Here is a 24392-nt window from a genome sequence, read left to right on the forward strand (position 1 = left end):
CCTGACTCAGCTTCTCTGCCTGGAAGGCTCCACCAGAACTGTTAACACAGAGCATGGCTCTGTCTGTTATTAGGAAACAAAAATGAAAATCCAGTCACAGGAAAGACATGAAAGTTCACGTGAGTTTTTTTCCCTATAGCAGCAATCTGAATTACTGACAAGCTTCAGGAGAAGAAATCACCCCCCCCTCCCCAAAACAGACCTTCAGTCTAGAGTTTGTAATTGAAAGCAAGTTATTAGCAACATTTCCCACACAGGTGGAAGAATTTGGTCAGCCTCTCCTGGACTGAACTGCCATTGTCATGCTACACAAATGTATCAACCACAAGATTCCAGACTTTGCAAAACTTACCATGCCGAAGTCTGGGGGATGGGTTTAGGTTTAGTTTTTGTTTTGTTGTTTGTTTGGTGTGGGGTGGGTTTTTTTGTTTGTTTTGATTTTGTTCTGTTTTGGTTTTTGTTTTGTTTATTTTTAAATGAAAAAACTTGATTGCTGCATGTATGACAAAACCTTGCAAATTTCATCAAAGCCCAAAGAACTTTGCTGATGAAGAGGTACAAAAAAGTTAATTTTATTACATGTAGTTTATACAACACTTAAATGCAAAACCCCCACTTTCAGAACAGTGTATCCCCCCCTCCAAGGGAACCAACATAACCTGAACTAGGGAAAGGGAATTCATGGTTCCTTTAACCATTATAAATATTGCTTCAACAGATTACACAAAGTACACATTACAAGGTATAGATATCAAGGTATGCCTGAATATAGAGATTTACTTCCAATTAGATTTGCTAGTTACCCATTCCTTCAAAGTCACTTGCATAGGCTTTGAGGGTACATTATTTTTGCACACTTTTCTAAGCACCGGCTGCACTCAGTTAATTACACACAGCAAATGGCAAATTGATTGCAATCATGCAAATACAGTAAGAGATATCCGTGCCATTTGCTTCTCTATAATCCCAAAGAATTAATGATTTCAGTGACATAATTCAGTGGCTCAGGTCAGACTATTTTCCAACCCCAAAAAGTAAATTAAAAATATTAACAGGTGATGCTAGCATTGAAACTTCCTAGCCTAGAAAGGTTAAGTCCTTACCCTCAGCTGGTATCCTTTGCACACCGCAGTGTTCCTGAAATCTTGAGCTGGTTCCACCATCTGGGTTTGCAGTAAATGCTTTGCTTGGCAGTAAATCCTGTGTAACAGTTCATCATTTGCTTGACATTTTTACAACAGTTCAATCTTCAGTCTTGAGCACAGAAAACACTGGTTTTCACTGTGGCCTTTCACATCTTCTGGTACAACATTCTCTTACCAATACAGTCAGGACATCCCGCTGTAACTGCAAAACACCCCTACAAACGCCCGAAACTTAAAACCTCACTTCAGTTCTTAAAAGCTCCACATTTACTGGCTTTAGCAATGAATTCCTTTAGCAGGGGACCGTCCATTTGCCAAAATGCTGCAGTTTGTGTCACTTCTGTCAAATGATTGACACAAAACTTAAAGCAGAATTCCTCTAAGTCCTAAACAAATGAAAAAAAGAAAAATATCTTATTATTTTTGCTTCCACCCCAGAAAATCAGTCAGACATAAATGCCCATTATATGCATAATTTTTGCAGAAAACTAGACAAATACATTAACCCAGGGGCTCTCAATGTTTCCCCCCACACAGTGACTATGTAAATACAGTGGAAAACAGTAATTCTACCTGTATTACATGGCTACAACTGCAATTTGGCTCTCACTATACAGCTGCAGTCACAAAAACCAGCTGTTCTGAGCAATATATATTTTTTAAGTTTTTCCACTTGAAGAGTTTCATCACCTGCATTCACCAACAGCTATTAAACCCAATAAAAATAGGAGATCTTGGGGTAATGATATATAACCAAGACTGTGGATTAAAAAAAAAAAAAAAAGTTCTTTTGTTCCATAATATAAATACCAATCTATAGGTAAAGCTACTTGACTTCCTGCACAGTGAAGGGTGTAACTGAAGTCAGTCACATGTCAGCAGGCTCCATGTGAGCACACAGTAATTGGAGAGTTTTACAGCACAGCTTAAGCAACAGGTCTCTCTGTGCAACAGGAACAGAATCGTGTTGCAGAGTATTTCACAGATGTCACAAAGATTATTCCAAAGTACTGTGGCACCATACAGCACAGCAACTCTAGCAGAAAGTGGACTCTGGATATTTTGAGTCTACTTGGAAGTGCTTTCCATATAAGGACCAGAAAAGCCTCCCAGAACAACCATAACTGCACCCACATGATGTCAGAGAGAAAGGATGTCTGAAAACACAAGACAGTTGATACAAGGTTGACCACAGAACGCTTCCCACTCAGATTATTTGTTTCCAAATCCTCTTCTAATGAGGAAATCTACTTTTTATGGTGCAGATCTAAGCTGCTATAGGGGAGGATACTGCAGCCCTTACAAAAGGGCAACTCCCCACCCTGTTCTAATTTCTTTATGGTGAGTTTGTAGAACTACTGCTTTACAGGTGAGAACACACCCTTCTTTAGCTGCTCAGCAGACTGGGTTCTGCAGTAGGGCATAACAAATCTGCAGAGCTCTTTAACCCACATGAGGTTTGGAAGACTGATTAATATTCCTGTTTTCACTTAAGGCCAATACTGAAAGCTAGAGCAGCTGTGTGCCAGTGAGAGTCCTCAACACAACAGTAAATAAAAATATATCCTAGCCTAAAACCAGGCATTCTGAAGCTGCAGATCTTGACTTGTGTGGCATCTGTGCAACAAAAAAAGACAAGCTTATTAGAACCAAACACTGAGGGTTTTCTTTTTAAAAATAACAGAACAAACTGGCATTTCAAACAAAATTACATCATACACATTACAATATTTTGCACTGCTTTATTAAAAAAATCATATTCCAAGTCAATGAAATAAAAGCATACAATAAACAGAAATTCTGTAGTATTAGTATGTAACTTGGAAATTTTAAAGTTCTGTATATAAAAAAAAGGTTGAATTTCATTTCATGATGGATGCACAACTAGCAAACTGTACATAGACTTATGTAACAGCATAGACTTAGTGAATAAGGCACAAGGTACATCCAATGATTATTTTAAAAGCTACAATAAGAAGCCAGACCTCACCTAATGCTAGCAACTTCAATTCAGTCATTCCCCGAATGCACAGGAGAGCTTCATGTCATGGAGGTATTTTAAATCAGGGAAGCAGCTTCTTTTACCTCGTCTTACCTTGAGTGAACGACATCACCCAAGCAATTTGAAGCCCCTACCATCAAAAAGTGGTGAAACCCACTTTTTACTAAACCCCAGTCCCTATATACCTACTCTCTCCTTGATGCAGCACTAAGCCTACCATTGTAACTTCACTTCTAACTTCATTTAGCTAGGGAGGTACAGCCAAGGTATAGTAATTTTACTTTTTTCATAGTGTATTTCCTCTCCCCTCTACAGGAAGAACCAATCATATACTAAAGACCCATCCTGCAAAAATATCTTTTAAGGCTAAAACATGGAAATCTTCCTATTTTCCATGAACTTGCATCAAAGAAATCATTATTCACAGTAGAGCTGAAGCCACACGTTGCTCACTATCACAGCTCTTTGGGTAAAGCATATAGAGCAAGCCACATACTGCAAGGCTCTGAAATAAATTAAGGTACCTGGCATGCTAATTGCTGGATACTGAGTATGAGAAAAAGCAATGAGTTAATGTACTGAGTACCAATACTGTTTTATAAGCACAAGTAGCAAGTTAAAAATGAAACAACTGCAAAGTTGCAAGCATGATACACAGATACAATGCTGAACACAAACAGCTGAAGTGAGCCTAGGAATACTACTGATTAGTTCATGAAGCAGCATGTTAGTCAGCCACTAGTGAAGTCAGGCATTATGTAGGAGAGAAGTTTTGCTGCCCTTCCCCTTCTCCACACGCTGTTTTTCTGACTTCAGAAATTATTAGGTCAATGAAGCAGTTCTTATTCTGCCATTTCACTAGCATAATGTGGAGACTGAAAGTGTATTTGAGTGTATCTAAGCAAAACAACCAAAATAGCCAACAAAGAAAGCACCCTGCCAACCAATCAAACCCCAGCACACTCACTACATTATCACAGAATCATAGGACTTGAGGTTGGAAGGGACTCAAGGATTGTCTGGTCCAACCTTTCCAATATATATTTTTAATATATGTCTCAGCATGCTGTCGAGCTGAGACTTAAACATCACACATACCACACAGCCATACAACTAGGTGAATTAAGGCTTATAAGCTTGCTTTGCATAATGTCACAGGTTTTGCTTTATATTTAAACCGTTCCCTTGTTTCAGAGTTAGTGTTTTCATCCTCAGAAATGTTTTGTTATTTGTCTTTTTCCCACACAGAAATAGTAACTCATGGAGCTTGGCACAGCATCACAACCTTTTACCATGAAATCAAGCAGTGCAAGCATTTACAGATAGTCTCAGCCTGGGACTCCTCTCATCTTTAGGTATCTGTGTACTAGTTCACCTTCCCAGTACTGATTTATGGGGGGGAAAAAAAAAAAAAAAAAGAAAAATGAAAGAGAGACATCTCTCATCACAAATACACAGCTTTTTTTAAGTCCAAATTCTCAAATTCTGAAAATGGCAAATAGTGTTATCTGATAGTGAGAGTTTATTTGAAAATATAACTGGTTTGCTCCATAGTTAAGTCAGAAAGCAGCCACCAATTTAAGAGACTGAAGTTTAGTAGTTTACCTCTGCATCATATCTGACAGCAGCAGAAAGCAATGAAAATGCATTTTCCACAGTAATTCCTCTCTTGATAATGTGTTGACACAGTTTTTTCAGTCTATTTTCACAGTATGAAGTAGCCAAATCCAAAAGCCCTGCAATTATAATACCACTGTATTAGTCAGCTGAAAAGATCTCTGTTCCTGCAGCAACAGGTCATGGGGTACAGGTTGCATCTGTATTCTGTATGCAGTGCTCTGTGTATATAAATCCTTTTTACAAGTAGGTCAATATTTAGAAAAATGTTTTTTACCATTCCAAAGGAAAAAGGGTCTTTTATTACCTCGTGCCACAATCCTATTAATCTCTGTAAATGCACAAGCTGTTCCACTGATCTGCATACCTAACTGCTTGCAAGAGTGGAACTGTCACAAAACAGGCACCACAACACAAGCAAAGCCCTAACAGCCTAAAAATCTGTGCTTGTATTACAGCTTGCTCTTTCTTTGCTCTGCCATCCAAGTTTCCCCTATTAGATCTACCAAGATTCTTCTATATTATCCTAAACAATAACTGGCTGAATCTAGTAAAATGTGAAAGTATTTCAATGCACAGAAATAGTTCCTCTCTCAACCTTGAAAAAACAGCCCAGTTTATTTCTAAACATAGAATCATAGAATTGGCTGGGTTGGAAGGGACCTCAGAGATCATCAAGTCCAACCCTTGATCCACAACCGCTGCAGTTACTAGACCATGGCACTGAGTGCCACATCCAGTCTCTTCTTAAATATCTCCAGAATCCACCACTTCCCTGGGCAGCCCATTCCAATGTCTGATCACTCTCTCCGTAAAGAAATTCTTTCTAATCTCCAACCTAAACTTCCCCTGGCACAACTTAAGACCATGCCCTCTTGTCTTGCTGAGAGCTGTCTGGGAAAAGAGACCAACCCCCCCCTGGCTACCCCCTCCTTTCAGGGAGTTGTAGAGAGTGATGAGGTCTCCCCTGAGCCTCCTCTTCTCCAGGCTGAACAGCTCCAGTTCCCTCAGCCTCTCCTCATAGGGTCTGTGCTCAAGTCCCTTCATCAGCTTAGTTGCCCTCCTTTGGACCTGCTCCAGGACCTCGATATCCTTCCTAAACTGAGGGGTCCAGAACTGGACACAGGACTCGAGGTGTGGCCTCACCAGGGCTGAGTACATGTATTGCTTCTGCTTCAGTAAGTTTGTTACAATAGTATTTTAAAGACATTAATTAATCACCAGTGAAATGCACTGTAGGCTAAACTAGAATCTTATATTAATACATGTATTCTGCACCCCTTGTCTCAACTTTTCTGAATAATGCTTTCTAATATAATTGGACTATAAGCAATACCTATTGCATCTTCAGGTGGAAGGTCAACACTGTCTGTGTACAAGTATTCAAGAAAGGCACGATACACAGGATAAGAAAACTGGTCTATTTCTATTACTTCCTTCATATCCTCATTCCAATATGACTGGAACATGGTTCTGAAGTGTTCACACCTAAGAGACAAAGACACCATCTGGAAAACTTATATGAACAAATAAAAGTTACATTACAATCCCCTTGAAATACGTATTTGGTGGAGTTTGCATCCTTTGCCATAACCCACCACAGCCACCACAGTCCTCATTTTGGTTCCTAATACTGTGGCCATGGTCATACTTATGCACCAAGATAAAACTTTTATTTGATTCATGCTACAGAGACATCTGTGTACCCATAAACACTGAAACTTAACAGAATTTATTACCCTAGAAACACAAATAGGCTTAGTAAAAATTGAGTATGAACCATTGTAGGACAAAGTTGAAGATGGAGCATTTTAAGAGAGACTTTTCATCCACGTCCTTTTACAATCACTTTAAATAAAGTTATTATGGATACATACATTACAGGTTGAGAGATCCCTCCCTTCCCCTTACACTTCCCCTTCTCCCTTACATGCAATACTAGGAGGTTACTCTGTATAAACAAGAGCTGTTAAACATGACCACTACCTGATTTTCAGAAAAACTTTGTGCACATGGATGTATTTTCCATCCACGTGGAACTTCAGGTCTGAGGTTTCTGGGCTGTCAAACTCTTTCTTCAGAGATTCTGCTACAGTTAAAAAGTCTTCATGCTCTATAGAAACAATTTTAAAACAAACAAACACATTAAGCATCTTAAGCAGAACATGTACATTGTTAACTAAAGCCAGCAACTCAACTAAGTGCATGTCAAGGAAAACAGGCCAGTATTGGCTCCATTGGCTTAAGTGGTGAAATAGGAAGAATTAATCCAATACCATTTCCTGCTGGCAAGGACTGATCCACAACAGCTACAGGCAGCAGTCACCACCAGTTCCTGTTCTAGCTGAGGGAAAGCTAGACAACACTTATTATTCAAAGGTGTTAGATACCAAAGTAAAAAACATCAGGAGCAGTCTTCCAGGTAGCAATCATTTTAAAAGGAAAAAAAAGTTTAATGATCCAAGAGTCTTCCCCAGTCCTAAGCTGGAGCTCAGGACATACAAATGCAGGAAATACACAATATTCAAAGTGTAACAGTGTTCTCCTCCAGATGCATGCCAGCAAAACAATCAAAACAACCCAAAGAAAAACTAGCTTAAAAGCTCATTTTAATTGCTGGTTCTCCTTAAAGCAGGAACCACCCTGTCATGGAAGTGGCATCCTGTACCAATCACTACAAACATACACAGGGATTATAGCACTGTCTGTCAGACTGGAGATTGTTCTCACCTACTGACAGAAGGCGCCACATAACAGCAGGGGTAGCAAAGCAAGCAAAGACATCATCAGTGCAGGCAAAGTGAGTGAGGTGGGGAAGGATCACTGACTGCCCACGGCACTGGCCCCACATGTACACCTGCCCACTCTGGGTCTTGGCAGCTGAGGTGTGAGCAGAGTGGCAGGCTGCAATCTCCACAACCCTGCAAACAAAAGAAACCTTGTGAGATAACTACAGGTAGAGAATATCAAGTTACTTTCATAATACCTCACCAAAGTAACAGCCAAACAAACTGCATTGACATTTCTGTACTTCTTTCTTTATCCTGCATGAATGTGATATTGCTTGAATGGATCAGTATTTAAAACCTGAAATGGCATTTTCACATTGCCTGTAGATTTTATTATGATCAGATACACTTTCACTATGTCATTCTCATTAGTTGACATTTCTCCTTTTAGTCCATACCCATGGGAAAGGGATGAAGAAAAACAAAGTTTATTTTTTTCTCCTTTAAAACCAATGCACATCAGACACTTTCAAGAAGAAATGTTTATGGAGCTTATGAAACTTCCAGTTGGGGAACAGGCAGGAAAGTAATCCCACTAAGATTTTTGCAAAGCAGCTTTCAGAACATTTTACAACAAGATATTGTAAAAATTCTCATTTTGAGATAAATGTCCAATGTATTTTTCAATAAATCTTTGTTAAGAAACTGTTCGACCCTGCCTTAAATCTCATTTTGTTTTGTTTTGGGGTTTTTTTTTGCATGTAGAAAGAGATCTGACCTACTGCCAGTATTTTTTGAATTCTTACTTTGTTGTTAGCTTCCCTTCCTCAACACTGAGGAACATGGACAGTGCTTCATTTGAGGAGAGGTGAACACAGGCACTTAATTCCACATTCTTGAAGAGCTATGGTTGTTTTTTAAAATAAAGTCTGTATAGTACTTTCATCAACCTCACATAGTTCTTTAACTTATTGGAGCTGTTGATGCACACATCTATCTATTCCATTCCCCTATTGCTCACACAATCCCTATGGTGCTATCTAAAACATTACAAGAACTGAGAAAAATCATGCTTCCACTAACAGGACCACAAGGACATTTCCAGTGTCTCTGTTGACAAGATAAGCAAAAACCAAGGGAAGTTTCAGTGTTAGTTCAAAATAAAAGCTACGCTTTCCTGTTTTTTCTCCATGCTAAAAATGCATCAGAGGATTTTGTGCTCTTGTGCCAGAAACAGAACAACCGTGACAAATAAATGTCTTCCAAAGCAGTCTAAGAATATCCATGTCAAAATGTTTATTCCTTTACAGAACAATATCCGTGAAGAGTTAGGCTTTCAGGCAAAAAGCATTTTTAGCACAAAGCCCACATTTTAAGTGCAAAAATTATTTCAAGGCAAAACACAGGAAAATCTGCAATCACTTTCAGTATATGAATCAATTGTTTCTGGAAGACAGAAGTCAAATGGGATTTATTACACCATTACCAACTCATGAACCTCATGCAGCACTGAGGTCTTTCAGCATTTCTGCATCAGACATCATAAAATAATTACTTTAGGGACAATTTTTCATCTATCATAGCTATCCACCTATATGGCTTCTTTCCCCAAACTTTCTTTCTTAACAGAACAAATTCTTATTTTTAGAGTAACTACACTGTAAATAAGAAGGATTGTACAACATGGACTGTAACACCTACCTATCTAGTACCTAAACAGTACACTTACAGTATACACACAGATTAACATGTTAAGCATATACTTAACATCAAAAATCAGCCAGATGATCTTCATGACCACTCCTCTGAGCTAAAACAAAAACAGGCCTGACAGTTCTTTACAAGCTATTGGTGTAATATTCTTCAAGAAGGCATTCAATGCCACCTCCTAAGGAACTGTCACCAGCATTACATATGAAAATGGCAAGAGTTATATGAATTAGAAGTCCAAGGGAAGCAGGAATAATATGGGAAATGGGAAAATGACAGCTCATCCATTTATAGCACTGTTTCCAAGGCAGCTAAGTCAAGCAAGATGAGTAAGTTCAAGTGACTTATCTCTCTCTATGACTCCAAGCAGAAGTTCCACAATATTTTGTTCCTCTCCTTTAGTCACTGAACAAATGCCAGGTTTACTACAATCCCACGCCTGAGTTCAAATACAGTTCTAAATGCAACAGTTCCCCTTAGTTCAGAAAGGTTGCTCTTAATTCTTAGTCTATTTTAATAAATAAATCACTAAGAAAAAAACGGTATGTTTAAAAACATATGCATCTCTCATATAGTGCTTTCCTAAAGAATATTTCATTCTGTTTCACTGGTGTCAGTTCCTTCACAGACAAGGCAGCCTTACATCAGTGGTTTCTATTGTGATCCTTTTTTTCTTTCCCCCCCAATCCATTTTTTAAATTCTTAAATAATATCAATACTGTGCAACTTTTTATTTAATGTTGAAGTGTATGAAACAGGGAAAAAAATAGGCAAGACTTCCCAGAAAGACAGTTCAGAAATGGAGGAAAAAACCAACCACAGGTGTTTCTTAGTTAAAAGGAGTGTTTCAAGTTAAGAGATTTGCAGGTGAGGGACTTACAGACTTTGAGGTTTCCAAACTGAGACAGATTAATCTACAGGTATACACAAGGGCCCAGAGAATGGGACTTGAGGTCCAAGGTGAACAGCCATTGCAAATACAAGGATGATAAGGGTGATGAAAAAGGATGGACAAGGTTTATGGTCATTGTTTTACAAGTCTATGAAACTATGAAACTACAAAGTGGTACCACTGAGAAAAAGTGATACTATCTGCCCTTAGCTCTAGCAACCTTGCAAACAGATTTCTATTTTTCTGGTTGGCTACTGGCAGCCTTTCAGAAAAATTTTTTTCCTTACATGTCACTTCTTACAAAGGTGCTTCTTCCCCATCTGTTTGGTTTTGTTTTGTTTTGTTTTGTTTTCCTCAATAAAAACTTGGCTTATCAGTTTCACAGCTCCAATTTTTTAACCAAAGGAACCATATTTGGAACAGCATAACACATAGTCATGCCTTATCTTTCAGTATCAGGTAAATACAAAGTATTTTTACTTTCAGTAATCATTACAGATAGCAAAGAGCACTCAATCTACAGTACACAGTAAGTCACTATCCTTTCCTATGCTTTTAACACTTTTAACACTGCAATAGAAAAACAATCCACCAAGCCCTAACACACGCGTGCTTCCAGTGCTAGGTACTGCATAACACATGCTCAGATTTATCAATCCAGAAACAGCTTCAGCAAGATTACCTTTCTTTTTCCATCATGATCTGCACTGGGCTTAGCTGGTTACTTTTATTGCCCGTTCCCAGCTGCCCATAAGTGTTAGCTCCCCAGGCATAGAGCAAACCCTCATCTGTTAGTGCTAGTGTGTGCGCATAGCCACAGGCAATCTGTAAGTAAATGTATAAGCATTACTAATAAACCAAACAGAGATGAGAAACAGAATTATCACACACATTACTTTAGTCTAGCTGACATTACATATCTCAGGCATTCCTCATTTAGCAGTACAATATGTTATTTCTCAGTACTTATAGCTAACATAAGAAACGTTAACTGTAGGTACTGAAAAGGTCCCAACTTCACTAATTTAGTGCTCATCAGTTACTCCTCAACAATTTACTACACTCTTGCAGTCTCCTGAGCTTTCACTTGCTTTCAGTAGCAGACTCTTCACAAAAGGAACAATCAGCTCCATCATCACATCTTGCAATTCTGAAATACTTTCAGATTTTGATATTTTGACTACTATACGAACTATGAGAGTGGCAGTTCAACAGCTGTTCAAATCATCACATGAGACTCCACAGTTTTACTGAAAACTCATGAAATCCCAATATTTAGTTTTATTCCCTAGCTGGGAAAAAAAAAGATACGCAAAACCCAAACTAAACTCAACCACTAAACAATGATACCCACACCCATAACTCCAGTTTCCCTACTTCCCTCACTTCTGAAGAGCTAATGAGGTATTAATATAGAATCTATTTTAACATCTTGTTTCCCTTAATTTCTTGTCTTTGCCTGGAGCATTTCATTTATTCAGCTTTATAACAAAGATGTAATTTGTATCCATAGCATAATTTACTTACAGTTACACTAGCTAACTTTAAATCATTCAGAAGAGTTATAAAAGCAAGTACCTGACAGCTCACTTGCATTTTATAAACCTAATATGATTTATAGGAGCTAAAAACCCCCAGCAGTATTTGAACTGTGAAAGCTAGAAGCAATTACAAGATTCCAGAGATACAGTTCTAGCAGATGCTTGAAACATCAATGTATTTTCATTTCCACATTAGACATACCTGGAGTACACACACACCATGCAATGCTGCCACTCTGCATGGTGTTAGTTGATTGCCATTGTTCCCAAGACCTAGCTGACCATTACCATTGTAACCCCAGCCATAAACCTAATTGCAAAAGGAAAACAATATTAGGCCACTCCTCTCTAGAAGTATAAAGCATTTAAGACTTATTATTAAGAACAAGTCAAAAAGGTACATATTATTAAAAACCATACACTATTTAAAAATGAAAATAGAGAAGGCTGAAAGATATAAAATAGACTGTAATGACTGACTGTATTCAACTTTTCAATTGTACATTTATCTTTTAAAGAAGCTTTCTATGAAGATTTCTCTTCATAGGACTAGGAATTTTGCAATAAACTTCCTATACACCAAAATCTCTCCCACAGTGTAAATATTTTGGTTGATTTTTATACCTTTATTTCTCCTTTTTACTTTTCCTTAAAGCAAACAAGAAATTACTTATCCTGATGAGCTAATTAGCTATGGGATTAGTTTAAACCGAAGTCCTCAGTTTAGCTCTACTTTTTTGTTTATTTTTGCTGTGGTGGACACATCAAGACAAAAGTCTGTACAATGAAAGCTTATCTCAGACTTTCAAGGTTACTCCAGTCATAAAGAAATACTATGGCTCCAAGTTAGGGAAACATAATAAAACTGAAATTACAGTTTATACCTAGAGGCAATACAGCACCATAAACTTCTGTGAAACAGAACAGTTGCACAATACTAGGGCAATTTTCAAAAGCAAATTTGTATTTGTTGCTGGCAATTTAGCAAGGTGTTTAAGAACTAGGATCAGTCAGTGTATTCTTGCAGAAAGATTAACTATTTAATTCTGCATGCTTTCAAAAAAATCTAATTAAGTCATACGTTAAACAATCTATTGAAATAAGAAAGACAGACATGGTGTTTGAATTCTTACACTTGCAGACTCAGCAAGAATTATGTTCTGATACAGTCTTTGCCACAAGGAATTTTTGGAGTAAAGTTGGCACATCCAGCTAATTGCAGAGTTTCCTTTAAATTAGTCTCATAAAAGTTATAAATATAACCATATATAACTATCACTACAGCTCCCTAACCCATGTCAACATTTCTTCATGTTCACACATTAATTTTTAAGTTTGGGTAACAGAGAAAGCACAGGAGAATGCAGCAATGCTTACCTCACCATTGTTCACAACAGCCATGGAGGAGGTCTGACCACAAGCAATGCCAACAACCATTTTTGCCTGTAAACAGTTGGAAACTCTGCGTGGAGTTGGCTGGTTTGCTGTAGATCCAGATCCAACCTGACCACAGTTATTATAGCCCCAAGCGTACAGCTGTCCATAAAAACAAATAAAATCATGCAGTTTAAGCCTTCATTACAGTAATAAATTATAATCTTACTGTAGTCAGCATGGTATTGGGTGTACTATCCTATTTAATGAGTTAAAATACTAAAAATACATTTTCAACAGCTGAAAATTATAAACAGCACTAGGACTAATCTAGCAAATATGAACATAGACCCTTTTAAGGTTTCTTGCTATAAAACTGGAGCGTCTGGCTACAAGTGGAAACAAAAGAAACATGTTTGCTTGTTACACATAAGTCAGACTACAAGACAAAGAGTACAGTGAGTGGATTGTCTCTGTACTTTCCTTATGGTGGAAAACAGAATACAAGCCAGAATATCATTTGTTTCCCACAGAAGCTGAAGCCCCCATTTTACAAGCTATTTAGTTTTCTTTGTGGAACTCTCAACCAGGTTGCTGCTGCACATTCATTATATCTCTTTTCTATCTTTTAAGAGCTGCAAAAGGAGATGTTTTATCAGCCCATATTTTGCAATAGCAAAACTCTCTTAAACAATGACATCACCACAAAGCATAATCTCTTGACAGTTCCAAGTTTGCCAGTGTCAAACGAATAATAATAAAAACAAATACTTTGGTTCCTTTCATGAGAGGAACCAAGTAATAAGAAGTCATTCATTAGTTTTATTGTAATTTCAAGCATGCTACATTTATTACAAGAGGCAGCTACCACACATCAGCTGGCACCATCAGTTTAACTAATATAGGAACACCCTTGCCTTCCCCCATGCACACTGAATTGCATGGTCTAACCATGCCACAGGAAAACATGAAGTTCTTTCCTAAGCATAGGAAAGAATCTTCCTAAGAATATCTTCCTGGCAAAGATACTACAAGGACCACTTAATTTAACCTTACACTTGAAATACTGATTTGCTATTTTGCATTACTGCCACACTATGACTCCATACTGAACTGTAGCACAGACCTGCTCAGAAGATTGTGTTTTCTGTTTTCATTGTTAGGAAGGTTTTAAAAGAACTCTTCTTTTGTTAAAGCTGAAAGCAGGTGTTTCCTCTACCATGCAGTAACAGGCACACATATATACACATCTTGCTCTAATCTGAGTAGCTGGAAACTAATTGTACCCATTTCCCATGACACATGGCCTTAAGGCATGTAAGCAGATAGCATAAAGTAGACCTGGATATAAACCAAGTGTGTTTTCATTAACGACACACAAAGTTATTCAGAGGTGTGCAGGGCAACATTCTTTCACAGTACCAGTGTGGAAACCACCAAGACCACAAGAAACAGAGTAAATGCTTCCAGAGAATACAAACAATCCAACATACCACTTAAATAACAGAATTACAAGCAAATAACAGTGATACATCTTTACATTTTACAAAAAATTCTTTAATCTCTCAGAGGTACAGCTTTCTGACCTCATTCCTGTGAGACATACGACAAATGAAAGACACAAAAATTAACTAGTCTTTTATTCCACTGCTTTTTTGGGGTTTCTTTTTGGGGGCTTATGGGTGCTTTTGTGGGGTTTTTTAAAGTTATTTTCAAGCCTGCTTTGAAGAAAAGGATGCCAGGGTTTGAGGAGGCAGGGAGAAAGGATACATTGTAACTACACTGTAGAGAAAGCAGACTGCAAAGTCACCTGCACCATTCACTCAAGAAGAGATCTGAAGAGGTTTCAACTTACATCCCCATCAAATGACAGTGCCATGGAATGATGAGAGCCACAAGCCACTTCCACCACTTTCTTTATTAACAGATTTGTGCAAACTTGTATAGGAGTAATGCCCTGATTTGTTGTGCCATTCCCAAGCTGGCTGTAGCCATTGTGTCCCCAAGCATATACTTCGCCATCTGCAAAAACATTTCAGTTTGTAAAAGAAACCAACAAAACCTCCAAAGATAGAATAGAATAAAAATTAGAAAATGCCAACATGTCACATTAGCAAACAGAGAAACTATTACAAGAATAATTTGTATACTAAAAAATTATGTACTTTTGTACAGCTACTCTATATACATATATTACAGTATATCCTCTAGATTTATTGAGGAAATACACAAAAGAGCACAGATGAGACTGAGTATGTCATAAATTACAAGAGTAAAATTCTACAGTTAAAACATAACAGAAATGTAACAGAAATTTACTTTACCTGATAGAGAATACATCAAGTTCCACTTAAGACCAATGAGAAGCCCTAACTGTACATCATGCAGTTAACAAGTTAATAGAATTACACTTTAATCCATTCTTGTTAAATGCAAGTGGAAATTAAAATCTGTAATGTTTCTATACTAATTGTTAATTTCTGACCTTCAGTGCAAAGTACAACATGGGGTCCACTTCCATAACTGAGACTGGAAATCTTCTTTCCACATAAGGCTTCTAATTTCTTTGGTACTATTGTGCTCTGATTATCTCCAGTTCCCAGACAATTACTGCAATTCAGTCCAAAAACAAATACCTGAAAAATAGGGGAATACTAATTTCAAATTATTTATACTTGGGTATGGTAAATGGACTGTGTTGTGGTAACCGGACTGTTTCCCCACCATTAAATGTATTGACTTTTGAGCTAGAAAGGGCCTGGACACACACTGGGGGAGCCACATGGCTCAATGGAACACTCTGTGCCTTCAGGCCAGGGGGCTAAGCAGGGGTGGCCCTGGAGATGGGCTGACCTGCCAAAGAGACCAGAGACCAAGAAAAGCCACGCAGTACAGTGCACAAAAACACTACACAAATTGGGATGTACTCTGACTCAAGAGCCACAGGGTGAAATGTGGTGAACACCCATCAATAAATTCAAAAAAATGCCTCCTGAATCAGCAAAGATAACCAGCCAGCTTGATAAGCAGGTGCCACTCTATGCTATTCCTGTTTACTCCTTCAAGTATCTGCTTTTCATATGATAAACAGCCATTCTGAAGTAGCAGGCAGGTGATATAAAATGGCAATGGTGCAAAGGTGCTCCTGATACAGGTCTGTGCCTGTAACCATATGGAAGGCCTGCAGCTACAAACTGCAAAATCCCTGACAATGATTTGTTGAAGGCAGGATTTTTTTGTTGACTAAAAAAAAAAGCAGAAGACAAAAGGAGACACATGCGGCAGCAGAAAAGGACAGACAGTGACAGACCAAGATGAAAGAAGAAAAGGCTGCCAGAGCATTTTGGAAGGTGAAATTGCGAATATTTGTTCCCTTTTTCCCTTTTTTAAAAATTGCATTCCTGGATATTCCATCTCTTAAAAACCTGTTTCTGCATTGTTTACCTAATTATTTACCCCTTCCTGAAACACCGTTCTCTAACTGGATGCTTTCCCTTGAATAAACTATAGGATCCATCTTAAGTTGCCTGCTTTGCAATTTGTGGCGCATATGCGCAGAGGCCAATTTTTCCTCACAAACAAAAGATAAAACAACAATTAATTATTAATAAATAATAATAGTTATGGACCGTGACATAGGGTATGCAAAGATGTGATCTTCATAAAGCCAGACAGTCTTGCCACAGACACTTGAGGACTTGAGACTTCCCTCATGGAAGTTAATAAGACCAAGAGTCAACATGGGGACATTCTGGAAGTTAACTGATGAACCTGAATTCTTCAGATCCATGCAGGCCTGGATGCTTCTCATTTGCAGGAACTGAACTATAAAAAGTATTAAACTGGGGAAGTGAAAAACAATGCCTTCTTTTAAAAGCAGTGTTGCTCGGAGTCTCATCCTACAGGCAGCTGTGATAGAATTTAGGGAAAAAACCCACCATAATCCTACTACTCTTCCCAGTCCCACAAGAAACCAAGCTGTCTTAGCTTTCTTTCAGCAGCTCAATGCTAATTCACATTGATTTTCTGAATTATTAAAATCCACAGGTAATTTTCTGCTGTATTGTTACTTAGCAAGCCATAACCTCATTTCATATCTTCACACTTGAGAGTGCTTGCACTTAATTTCAAGCTACCATAACTTATTTTGAATTCTGTCTTCTGAAGTGCATGTAATCCAACAAGGCCTTTTTAATTTGTAAGCTTCCTAAATATTCCATCTATACTGTTTCTATGCAAGACTAAAAATAATACTTACAAGTTACACCCAGTATGTTTTGAAATAAACAAATTTCACTCGATAGGTTTTGGAAACTTAAAATACAGGTATTTAGTGGACTCTGGGAACAACTAATTGTAGAGTATATGTTCCATTTTATTATATCCTTACCTCATCATTGTGCGTTATGTATATAGCTTCATTGGCTGATGTACCAAACACACAAGCTTTCCGAATAGATGCTATTTCTTGAGGTGACAGTAAAGTAAATATTGGCCACTTTCCTACATCCACCATGATGCTGCTGTGTGTCATGATGCTTCTATAAGAAAGATGACATTGCTGTAATAAAAACCAAAAGATTATTAAAAGGTGGGTTTTTGCACTTTCAACAACAGGCAATAATTTCTATACTACAATTTCATTTAAATGAAAGATATGTGTTGTGTCTCTGAAAGTATAGCATTCTATTCTATATTAAATATGTAACTATCTCCATGCAGTTAGGTGAACAAATAGCAAGTCCCTGGTAGAACACTGGAAGACCAGGACTTTTCTAAAGTAAAACTGATTCAGTGCAACTGAACATCTGCTATTTTACAAGCAAATTTGTTAAAAGCTTGTGATCTAAGAAACATCTACTTATGGCAGACTGGATTTCTGAGGGCATCTTCAGGGGGACTCCTAGATGAAAATTCCTTTTATAAAATTTTGACATGTGAAATTTTTTTGCAATCTTACAACTTGTATATGCCATGTAAGCAAGCTGTTGATATATATGTGAATCCTGCAAATAAAAACAAAGCTGGGGCTGTTGAGCATATGACCCAGATCTGCCATGTCTTGCATAATCAAAAGCTCTTATTATACTCAAAACCTAATTGTGAGCATCAAAACTCTAAATAAACTAATGAGTTTGTATAATTAAGCAGTGAAATACATCAGAAAAAAGTGAGTAAATGAAAGAGTCATAATCTGCTACTTAGAAATAAGCTGAACCACATTAAAAGGTGGAAATATGACTGGATATAGACACCATCTTGCAATGAACACAGATGTGCACAATCCATCTTTCCATAATGCTCCTTATTCCCTGTTTCCTCAGGGCAATTGCACCAGCTCAAGAACAAAGCTGACACAGTCAACACAAGCCTATAGTGCTCATTTAGGCTTTCACATCATGCACATAAAAAACTGTAACACCACTCATGCTTTGAAAGGATTCTGCCACTGACAATCTACAATCCATGCTCAGAGGTCCCAGCAAATTTTGTGAAATCTGAAAAGCACTGAAATTCCACAGAATGCCAGTGATATGATACAATTCACAATGAACCATAAAACAAACAAACTAACTAACTAACTAAAAAAACATGAAAAGGCAGATACACAACCATTAAATGGGGAAGAAATGCAGTCTCTACCCTGATGATATCCTTTCATCAAAAGTTAGTCCTGTCCTTTCCTTTCCCTTTGTTTGCTCCACATCTCTCCCAGTCTCCTGTTCTTTGCTCTGTTGCTTTCAAGTCAGGCTGCTTTTTGATGATGCCTGAGTATCAGATATGGACAGCAGTAAGAACACAAAAGAGCCTCTTTGCTTCTGGTGCTTGGTTCTCACCTGTGCTGACAATGAAGACAGTTTCAGAAAGCTATTCAAGACCAGCAGCCAGTCTTAAAATACAGGCTGTACTCCACTGGTGGTTTTTAGAAGGAAGGGGTTTATTACTATTTGTTTTTTAAGTCTGAGAAACAATGAGGTCACAGTGGAAATGTGTGTACAAAAAAACCACAATCCAAAACTAAACGAGGCTTGTCAAATCTTGTAACCTGGATCCAACACAGCTCTGTTCTGTAGGCACCTCTCTCACTAAGAGCCTGCCACCACTCTGCATTTCATGTTTGAAGCAGGTCTTGAAAACACCTGAAGTCTCCAGATGGCACATTCATAATAGATGTATTTGTAGAGCAGCTTTTGAAAGTCTACCTGATGACAAGAACACAGCACATTCTACCCAGCTAAACAGATTTGAATTCATTTAAGCCTTCTTAATTTCTAGTCCAGTTACAAACTCAGGCTAGTTAGCTAAGATTTGTTACCTCACTTTGGCAAATCTTTTAACATATGACACTATCAATCAATTAAGAGAAGTCAGTGATGACTTGTTCTTTTAAGTAGACCAAGTAATAGTCCCTTCTGACTTTACCTATTTAATTTACCCCACATAATCTAGAACTGGCAGGGCAAAAACATGGCACAAAATGTACATTCAGAAAAATATTTTCTACATTGAAGTTCTTTTCAGCATATCCTGCCAATTTAAGACTTTAGGACTAAATGCTATTTTGATGGAAAATGTCCTAGGAAATTACCAAGCTTTACGGCACCCTGAGAACCTATTCTGCTCTAAAGGTAACCAGTTTAAAATGTGTTACTTTACCTCAACCTTTCTGGTGTTTTCTGGTCTTGAATCCTCCTGGCTTGCTCCCCACTACTGTATGACTCTGTCACCACCCCTCTTTGACAAAACCTGTGCAAGTTACACTGTATTTCTCATACCTCAAAGCTGAACTGGGTGTCTGGTTGAGCACACAACTTTCCAGATTGAAGACATGAGCAATGAATAAATAGATAAAGAATCTTACAGTATTTGATGGGAGTAACACTGCTCTATCTAAAGCAATGCTGCATGTTTCCTATTTCAACTGTTAATACAAAGTTATTTCAAGGCTCTTCCCTAAAAGGTTTTTAATGTCAATTCACCTGCCACTTGCAAGTTAGTTTCTTTAATAAATCTCAATCCTCAAGTTTCTCCAGATCTAGCAAACAATAAGGGCTCACAAAAATACTTAAAACCAAAACCAACCAAACAACAAAAAAATCTCATCTTTTATATATGTGCTGTTTCTCCCCAAACACACAAAATTTTCCTCTCCTCTGCAAGTATTAACTATTGTCCTTATATGCTTCCATTTGCTGAAGTATCTATCATCATTCAGCCACCACATTTTTACACTAGCAATTTTTGTTTATGCTTATATGTAAATGAGTATAATAACATACAAACCTGAAAATGCTGGAATTTATACATGGACTACTGTTTCTTAGCACTAATTGTGCATAGAAAGCTCTTTTAACTACTTATTCTCCACTATTCACAGAAAATAAATGCCTGAGCTAGGCATAGGCACCACCTTTTTCCTTGTCAACGGTGGCGTTCTTAACAACCTTAGTAACTTCCCTAGTTTTCAAATAAAAGTTCTAGTCGGCACAAGAGGGGAAAAAAGGTTTCTTTAAGTGAAAGAAAAGTATTTGGAGAAAATATATTTCTATATAGTACTGCAAATGGAGATGTCAGTAAAGTAGCTCAGTGTTATCAAAACAGAAACCAAATTACTTTTAGCATCCTCTGAGACATGCTGCACACTTTCCAAAAGAAGAAACACTCTGTAATATTGTGACTGACCTCTCAATTCAATCACACTCCAACTTCATCTTCGTGCAACATCTGCATGAACATGGGGGGAAAGGTGTGTGGAGAGCTTCTTCTGGATTAATCCTTGCTATGAAAGGCTGATCTAGGAGACTTCAGTCATATCACTGCAAGCAGTGGCACAAAAAACCACAGTGTCCTTCATTCACCTTCCTGTACTGCATCAATAAGAAAACCAAGGTTATTGTTTACTTCTGATAGTTATGTAGAGACCTGGACTATGCTGTATTACATACTATGCCATGACTGCACCTTAGCTGAAAGTTTCTAAGTGCAATGTAGTAGCAAATGCACCAGATAGATTAAAAAATAATGAAGTTTTTTAATCTGTATGCAAATAACTGTCTTAATATATTATCTTTCAAGTTATTGTGTAGATTCTATATGCAACACGGCAGCATCAGTTCTAAGGAGTATCTGTATCAACATCTAGATTTTAAGTTAATTGCAATTAAAAGCCTCAAGAGTAAAAAGGTCATAAGCTTAAACCTGGTGCTCTAATAGACTGCTGCTTTTTAGCAAGACTGTATGTCACTGCATCTGTCTTCACATTCCTGCTGCACGATTCAGTGATAACTATATACCCCAGAACTTTATTTTCACTGCAGAACTTGACAGCAGAGGGAGCTTATACCAACAATACCTCTTCTAACTGCTTTGACATCTTTGAAGTTATCCAACAATATCAGTATATAAACAGGAACAGAAACACAGATGAGTGTTTGAATTTTAGTGAGGCTAAAAATAAGCAAGAAATCATGACTTGTAGGGAAGGAAACAACAGGCCACATATTGTGATGAAAAGAAGTTGAACTTAGAGCAGTCACTGGCAAGGAAAACAAAAATCCAGAGCTGCTCATGATTAAAAAAGCCTCATTATTTCAGAGACATAAGGCCTTCAAAAATTGTATGCTAAACTGCTGCCTATGCATTCAGATTCTCACTGGTTTGCTTCCTAAAGAATTCTGCAGGCTGATTCTCAACAATACATGTTGGCAACCATGAACCTCTGCCTCTCAAAAAAGTGTAAATTATTTTATATAAAGTTTTACAGAGTTTATAGTTCAGCTACACAATTCCATGCTGGAGAGAACAATGGCATAACACAATATCCTACCAGGAAAACAGTACCAATTGTTGTTGCAACAAAAAGCTATAGTTAACTCCTCAAAGATGATCCCCTTATTTGTAAAGAGTATTTGGACACAATAGAACATTTGTTTCACTCTTTCCTCAGGCTCCAATGCTGCAGTTTATTCTAGATGATCAGACTTACTCTGGCACGGAAAGAAACCGCAGGCTCAGGCCTTCATTTTTCCTAATTGTCTACAGGAATTGTCTACAACAGTGAGAACACAAAAGCCAGGATATCTGGCTTTAGAACAACACGAAATGACTGACACACTTGATCCTTTCTAAAGCACACCTCAAACCAGATAAAGTAAAACAGTAGACACAATATTAATCTTCTCCGTGTTTTTTCCAGTTTATGCTTGTGTTTTTTTCAATCTCCTATTTCAGTATTGAGAAAGAACAGGAAAACAATACATACCATTGACATTAATCATATGTGTGAATCAAGTGAACTTACTGTAGCTTTCTCTCTGCCAACAAAGAAAGGTACTGCAGCTTCTGAAATCACATGCCTTATCTTACTTTCCTTAGTTCTTACACAAGGCAAGATTTGTGTGTTCAAACCTCTGCATGATTTACTTTTTGATGCCTTTTATAAGCAATACAAGGAAAGAAAAGCCTGCTGCTCTAAGAACTGACAGCTTCCATATGCTTTGAGTAACCAGCTGAGAGAGATACAAGCAAGGAAAAAAAAAGTAGGCTGACAGTCCTTCAGGCATCATAACAAAGCTGCAACTATAACCACAATATGCTTTCTTTTCCTTCTTTTTAAGTGGAGCCATTCGTGCAACTTACTGAAGCCCTTCACTCAGGACAAGACAGCTAGAACAGTATCTGCCTTTCAATCTGGTGCATACATAGATAAGAGTTCAAAGGAAAACATTCATATTAAGGCTCTAAACAACGACTGCATCTTCCTAAAAGACCTTGTGGCCCGAACACATTTCCATTCTTGACGTTTAGAACCGCTTTCTCATAAAGCCTCATAAACCGACTTTATACAATTCCATTCTGCAATATATACAACATATACAATTCCTTTATACAAAGACCACTTTACCACGAGTCAGTAAAAACACGCTTTCTGAAAGAGATCGTTTCAACTAAGTTGGAACTCTGAAAGTTCCCTTTAAAAAGTAAATATTACTCTAACATTTAATTTATAAGATTGATATTAAACACTAAAGCAGCACTAATTATTTATACAAACTTCAACAAGGGCAAAAAAAACAACTGAGAGCCCTGCTTTACCAGTAAGCTAGATCTCAGCCTTCAGGAAGATGGCAACAAAAGGATGAACCGAAACACCGTGAACCAGAAAAAAAAAAACAAACCCGCAATGACATACATACTGCGAGCTATGCCAAGGGACACTGCAGGGAGGCGGACAGGAGAAACTCACAGGCGGACCAAGCCAAAGCTCCGCCAAGTCACTTGGATGAGGACCGCTAGCCAAGCCCCACGGACTCCAGGAGAACCCAGTCCTCCGGGTGGTTTGCACCAGCCTTACGGACCCACACCGGGGTCTCCCCCGTGACCTCCTCTTTCCAGCCGCTCCCCTACCTCCGACGTCTCCGGCCCGCTCCAAGCCGCAGCCCCGACAGCGCTCTAGGGGAAAGGCGAGGGGCGGGAGGCGCCCGGCACAGGGGACGCCCAGCCTGCTGACGGCGGGGCCCCGCGCTCAGCGCTCCTCACCCGCTCCCAGCGACATCCCCCGGCGGGTTCCTTGCGGCCCCTCCGCCTGGCGGTCCGGGAGCCCCCGCTGCCTCCAAGGTGCCTCCGCGCCGGGGCGGGCGGCTCTGGCCGCGTCCGTTAGCACCGTTACGGCCGTTAGCACCGTTATCGCCGTGCCCGGAGCCTGCCCCGCCGCGCCCGCGCGCCGCACGTCACGGGGACGAAGGGGTGGGCAGCGCGCGCCAGCCTCGCGCACGTGACAGCAACGGGAGCCGGGGCAGGGCGGAGGGTACGGGGGAGGGGCTGGGAGAGGAGCGCGTCACGTGACGCCAAGCCTCAGGGAAAGGGGGGGGGGGGAAGCTCATCCCCGCTTGACGGTTCGCGCGCGTCGTCACGTGGCCGGCGGCGGAGGGTGGCCACGCCCCCCACCTTTCCCCGCTGCCTATTGGGCGCTGGAAGCGCAGTCACGTGACCACCTCCCCTTGGTGAGCCGGCCGCGCGGAGCTGCCAACGGCCTCTCCTCAGGCGCGGAGCCGCTGCTGGGGCCCGGCCGTGAGAGGGACCCGGCCGTGAGAGGGACCCGGCCGTGAGGGGGCCCGGGGGGCGGCCGTACCGTCCTGCCCCGAAAGCCTTTCCCGTCACTTCGGCTGCGGGTCTTCTGTTCCGGCACATCCAGGCCCTCCCTGCAGCCATCGTCCTGAGGGCGCAGAAACAGGCCCGCGGGCTTGTCCGTGGTTGATCGGGCCCAGCGAGGTGCTCCTGGTTTCTCTCAGGCTGGTGAGCACGGCCCGTGTTCCCCTTGGAGCCAATACCGGGTGGCACCGTTCTGCCTTTGGATCCTCGTTTGCGTGAAGCTGAGGGGAA

At 39.3% G+C, this 24392-nt stretch overlaps 1 protein-coding gene across 8 annotated transcripts; it reads right to left on the reverse strand.

The window, feature by feature from the left end:
* Window positions 1-551: 551 nt before the first annotated feature.
* On the reverse strand, window positions 552-23791 carry RCBTB1 (RCC1 and BTB domain containing protein 1). Of its 8 annotated transcripts, none has more exons than XM_030465664.1 (13): window positions 23418-23751; window positions 20694-20878; window positions 17401-17571; window positions 15496-15646; window positions 14866-15032; window positions 13014-13172; window positions 11839-11946; window positions 10778-10920; window positions 7495-7685; window positions 6751-6877; window positions 6101-6252; window positions 4753-4883; window positions 552-1531 (listed from the first exon to the last, which is right to left on the reverse strand). In XM_030465664.1, exons 3-13 carry the CDS (start codon window positions 17542-17544, stop codon window positions 1391-1393), a joined length of 1614 nt encoding a protein of 537 aa, XP_030321524.1. In that variant the 5' UTR covers window positions 17545-17571; window positions 20694-20878; window positions 23418-23751; the 3' UTR covers window positions 552-1390. The 8 variants fall into 8 exon arrangements, with proteins under 8 accessions (XP_030321524.1, XP_030321530.1, XP_030321536.1 ...); XM_030465670.1 differs by having other exon boundaries at window positions 560-1531; window positions 23550-23791; XM_030465676.1 differs by having other exon boundaries at window positions 1214-1531; window positions 17401-17551.
* Between the last annotated feature and the right edge of the window lie 601 nt (window positions 23792-24392).

This window comes from Calypte anna, chromosome 1 (genome assembly GCF_003957555.1).
Source record: "Calypte anna isolate BGI_N300 chromosome 1, bCalAnn1_v1.p, whole genome shotgun sequence".
Taxonomy (NCBI): domain Eukaryota; kingdom Metazoa; phylum Chordata; class Aves; order Apodiformes; family Trochilidae; genus Calypte; species Calypte anna.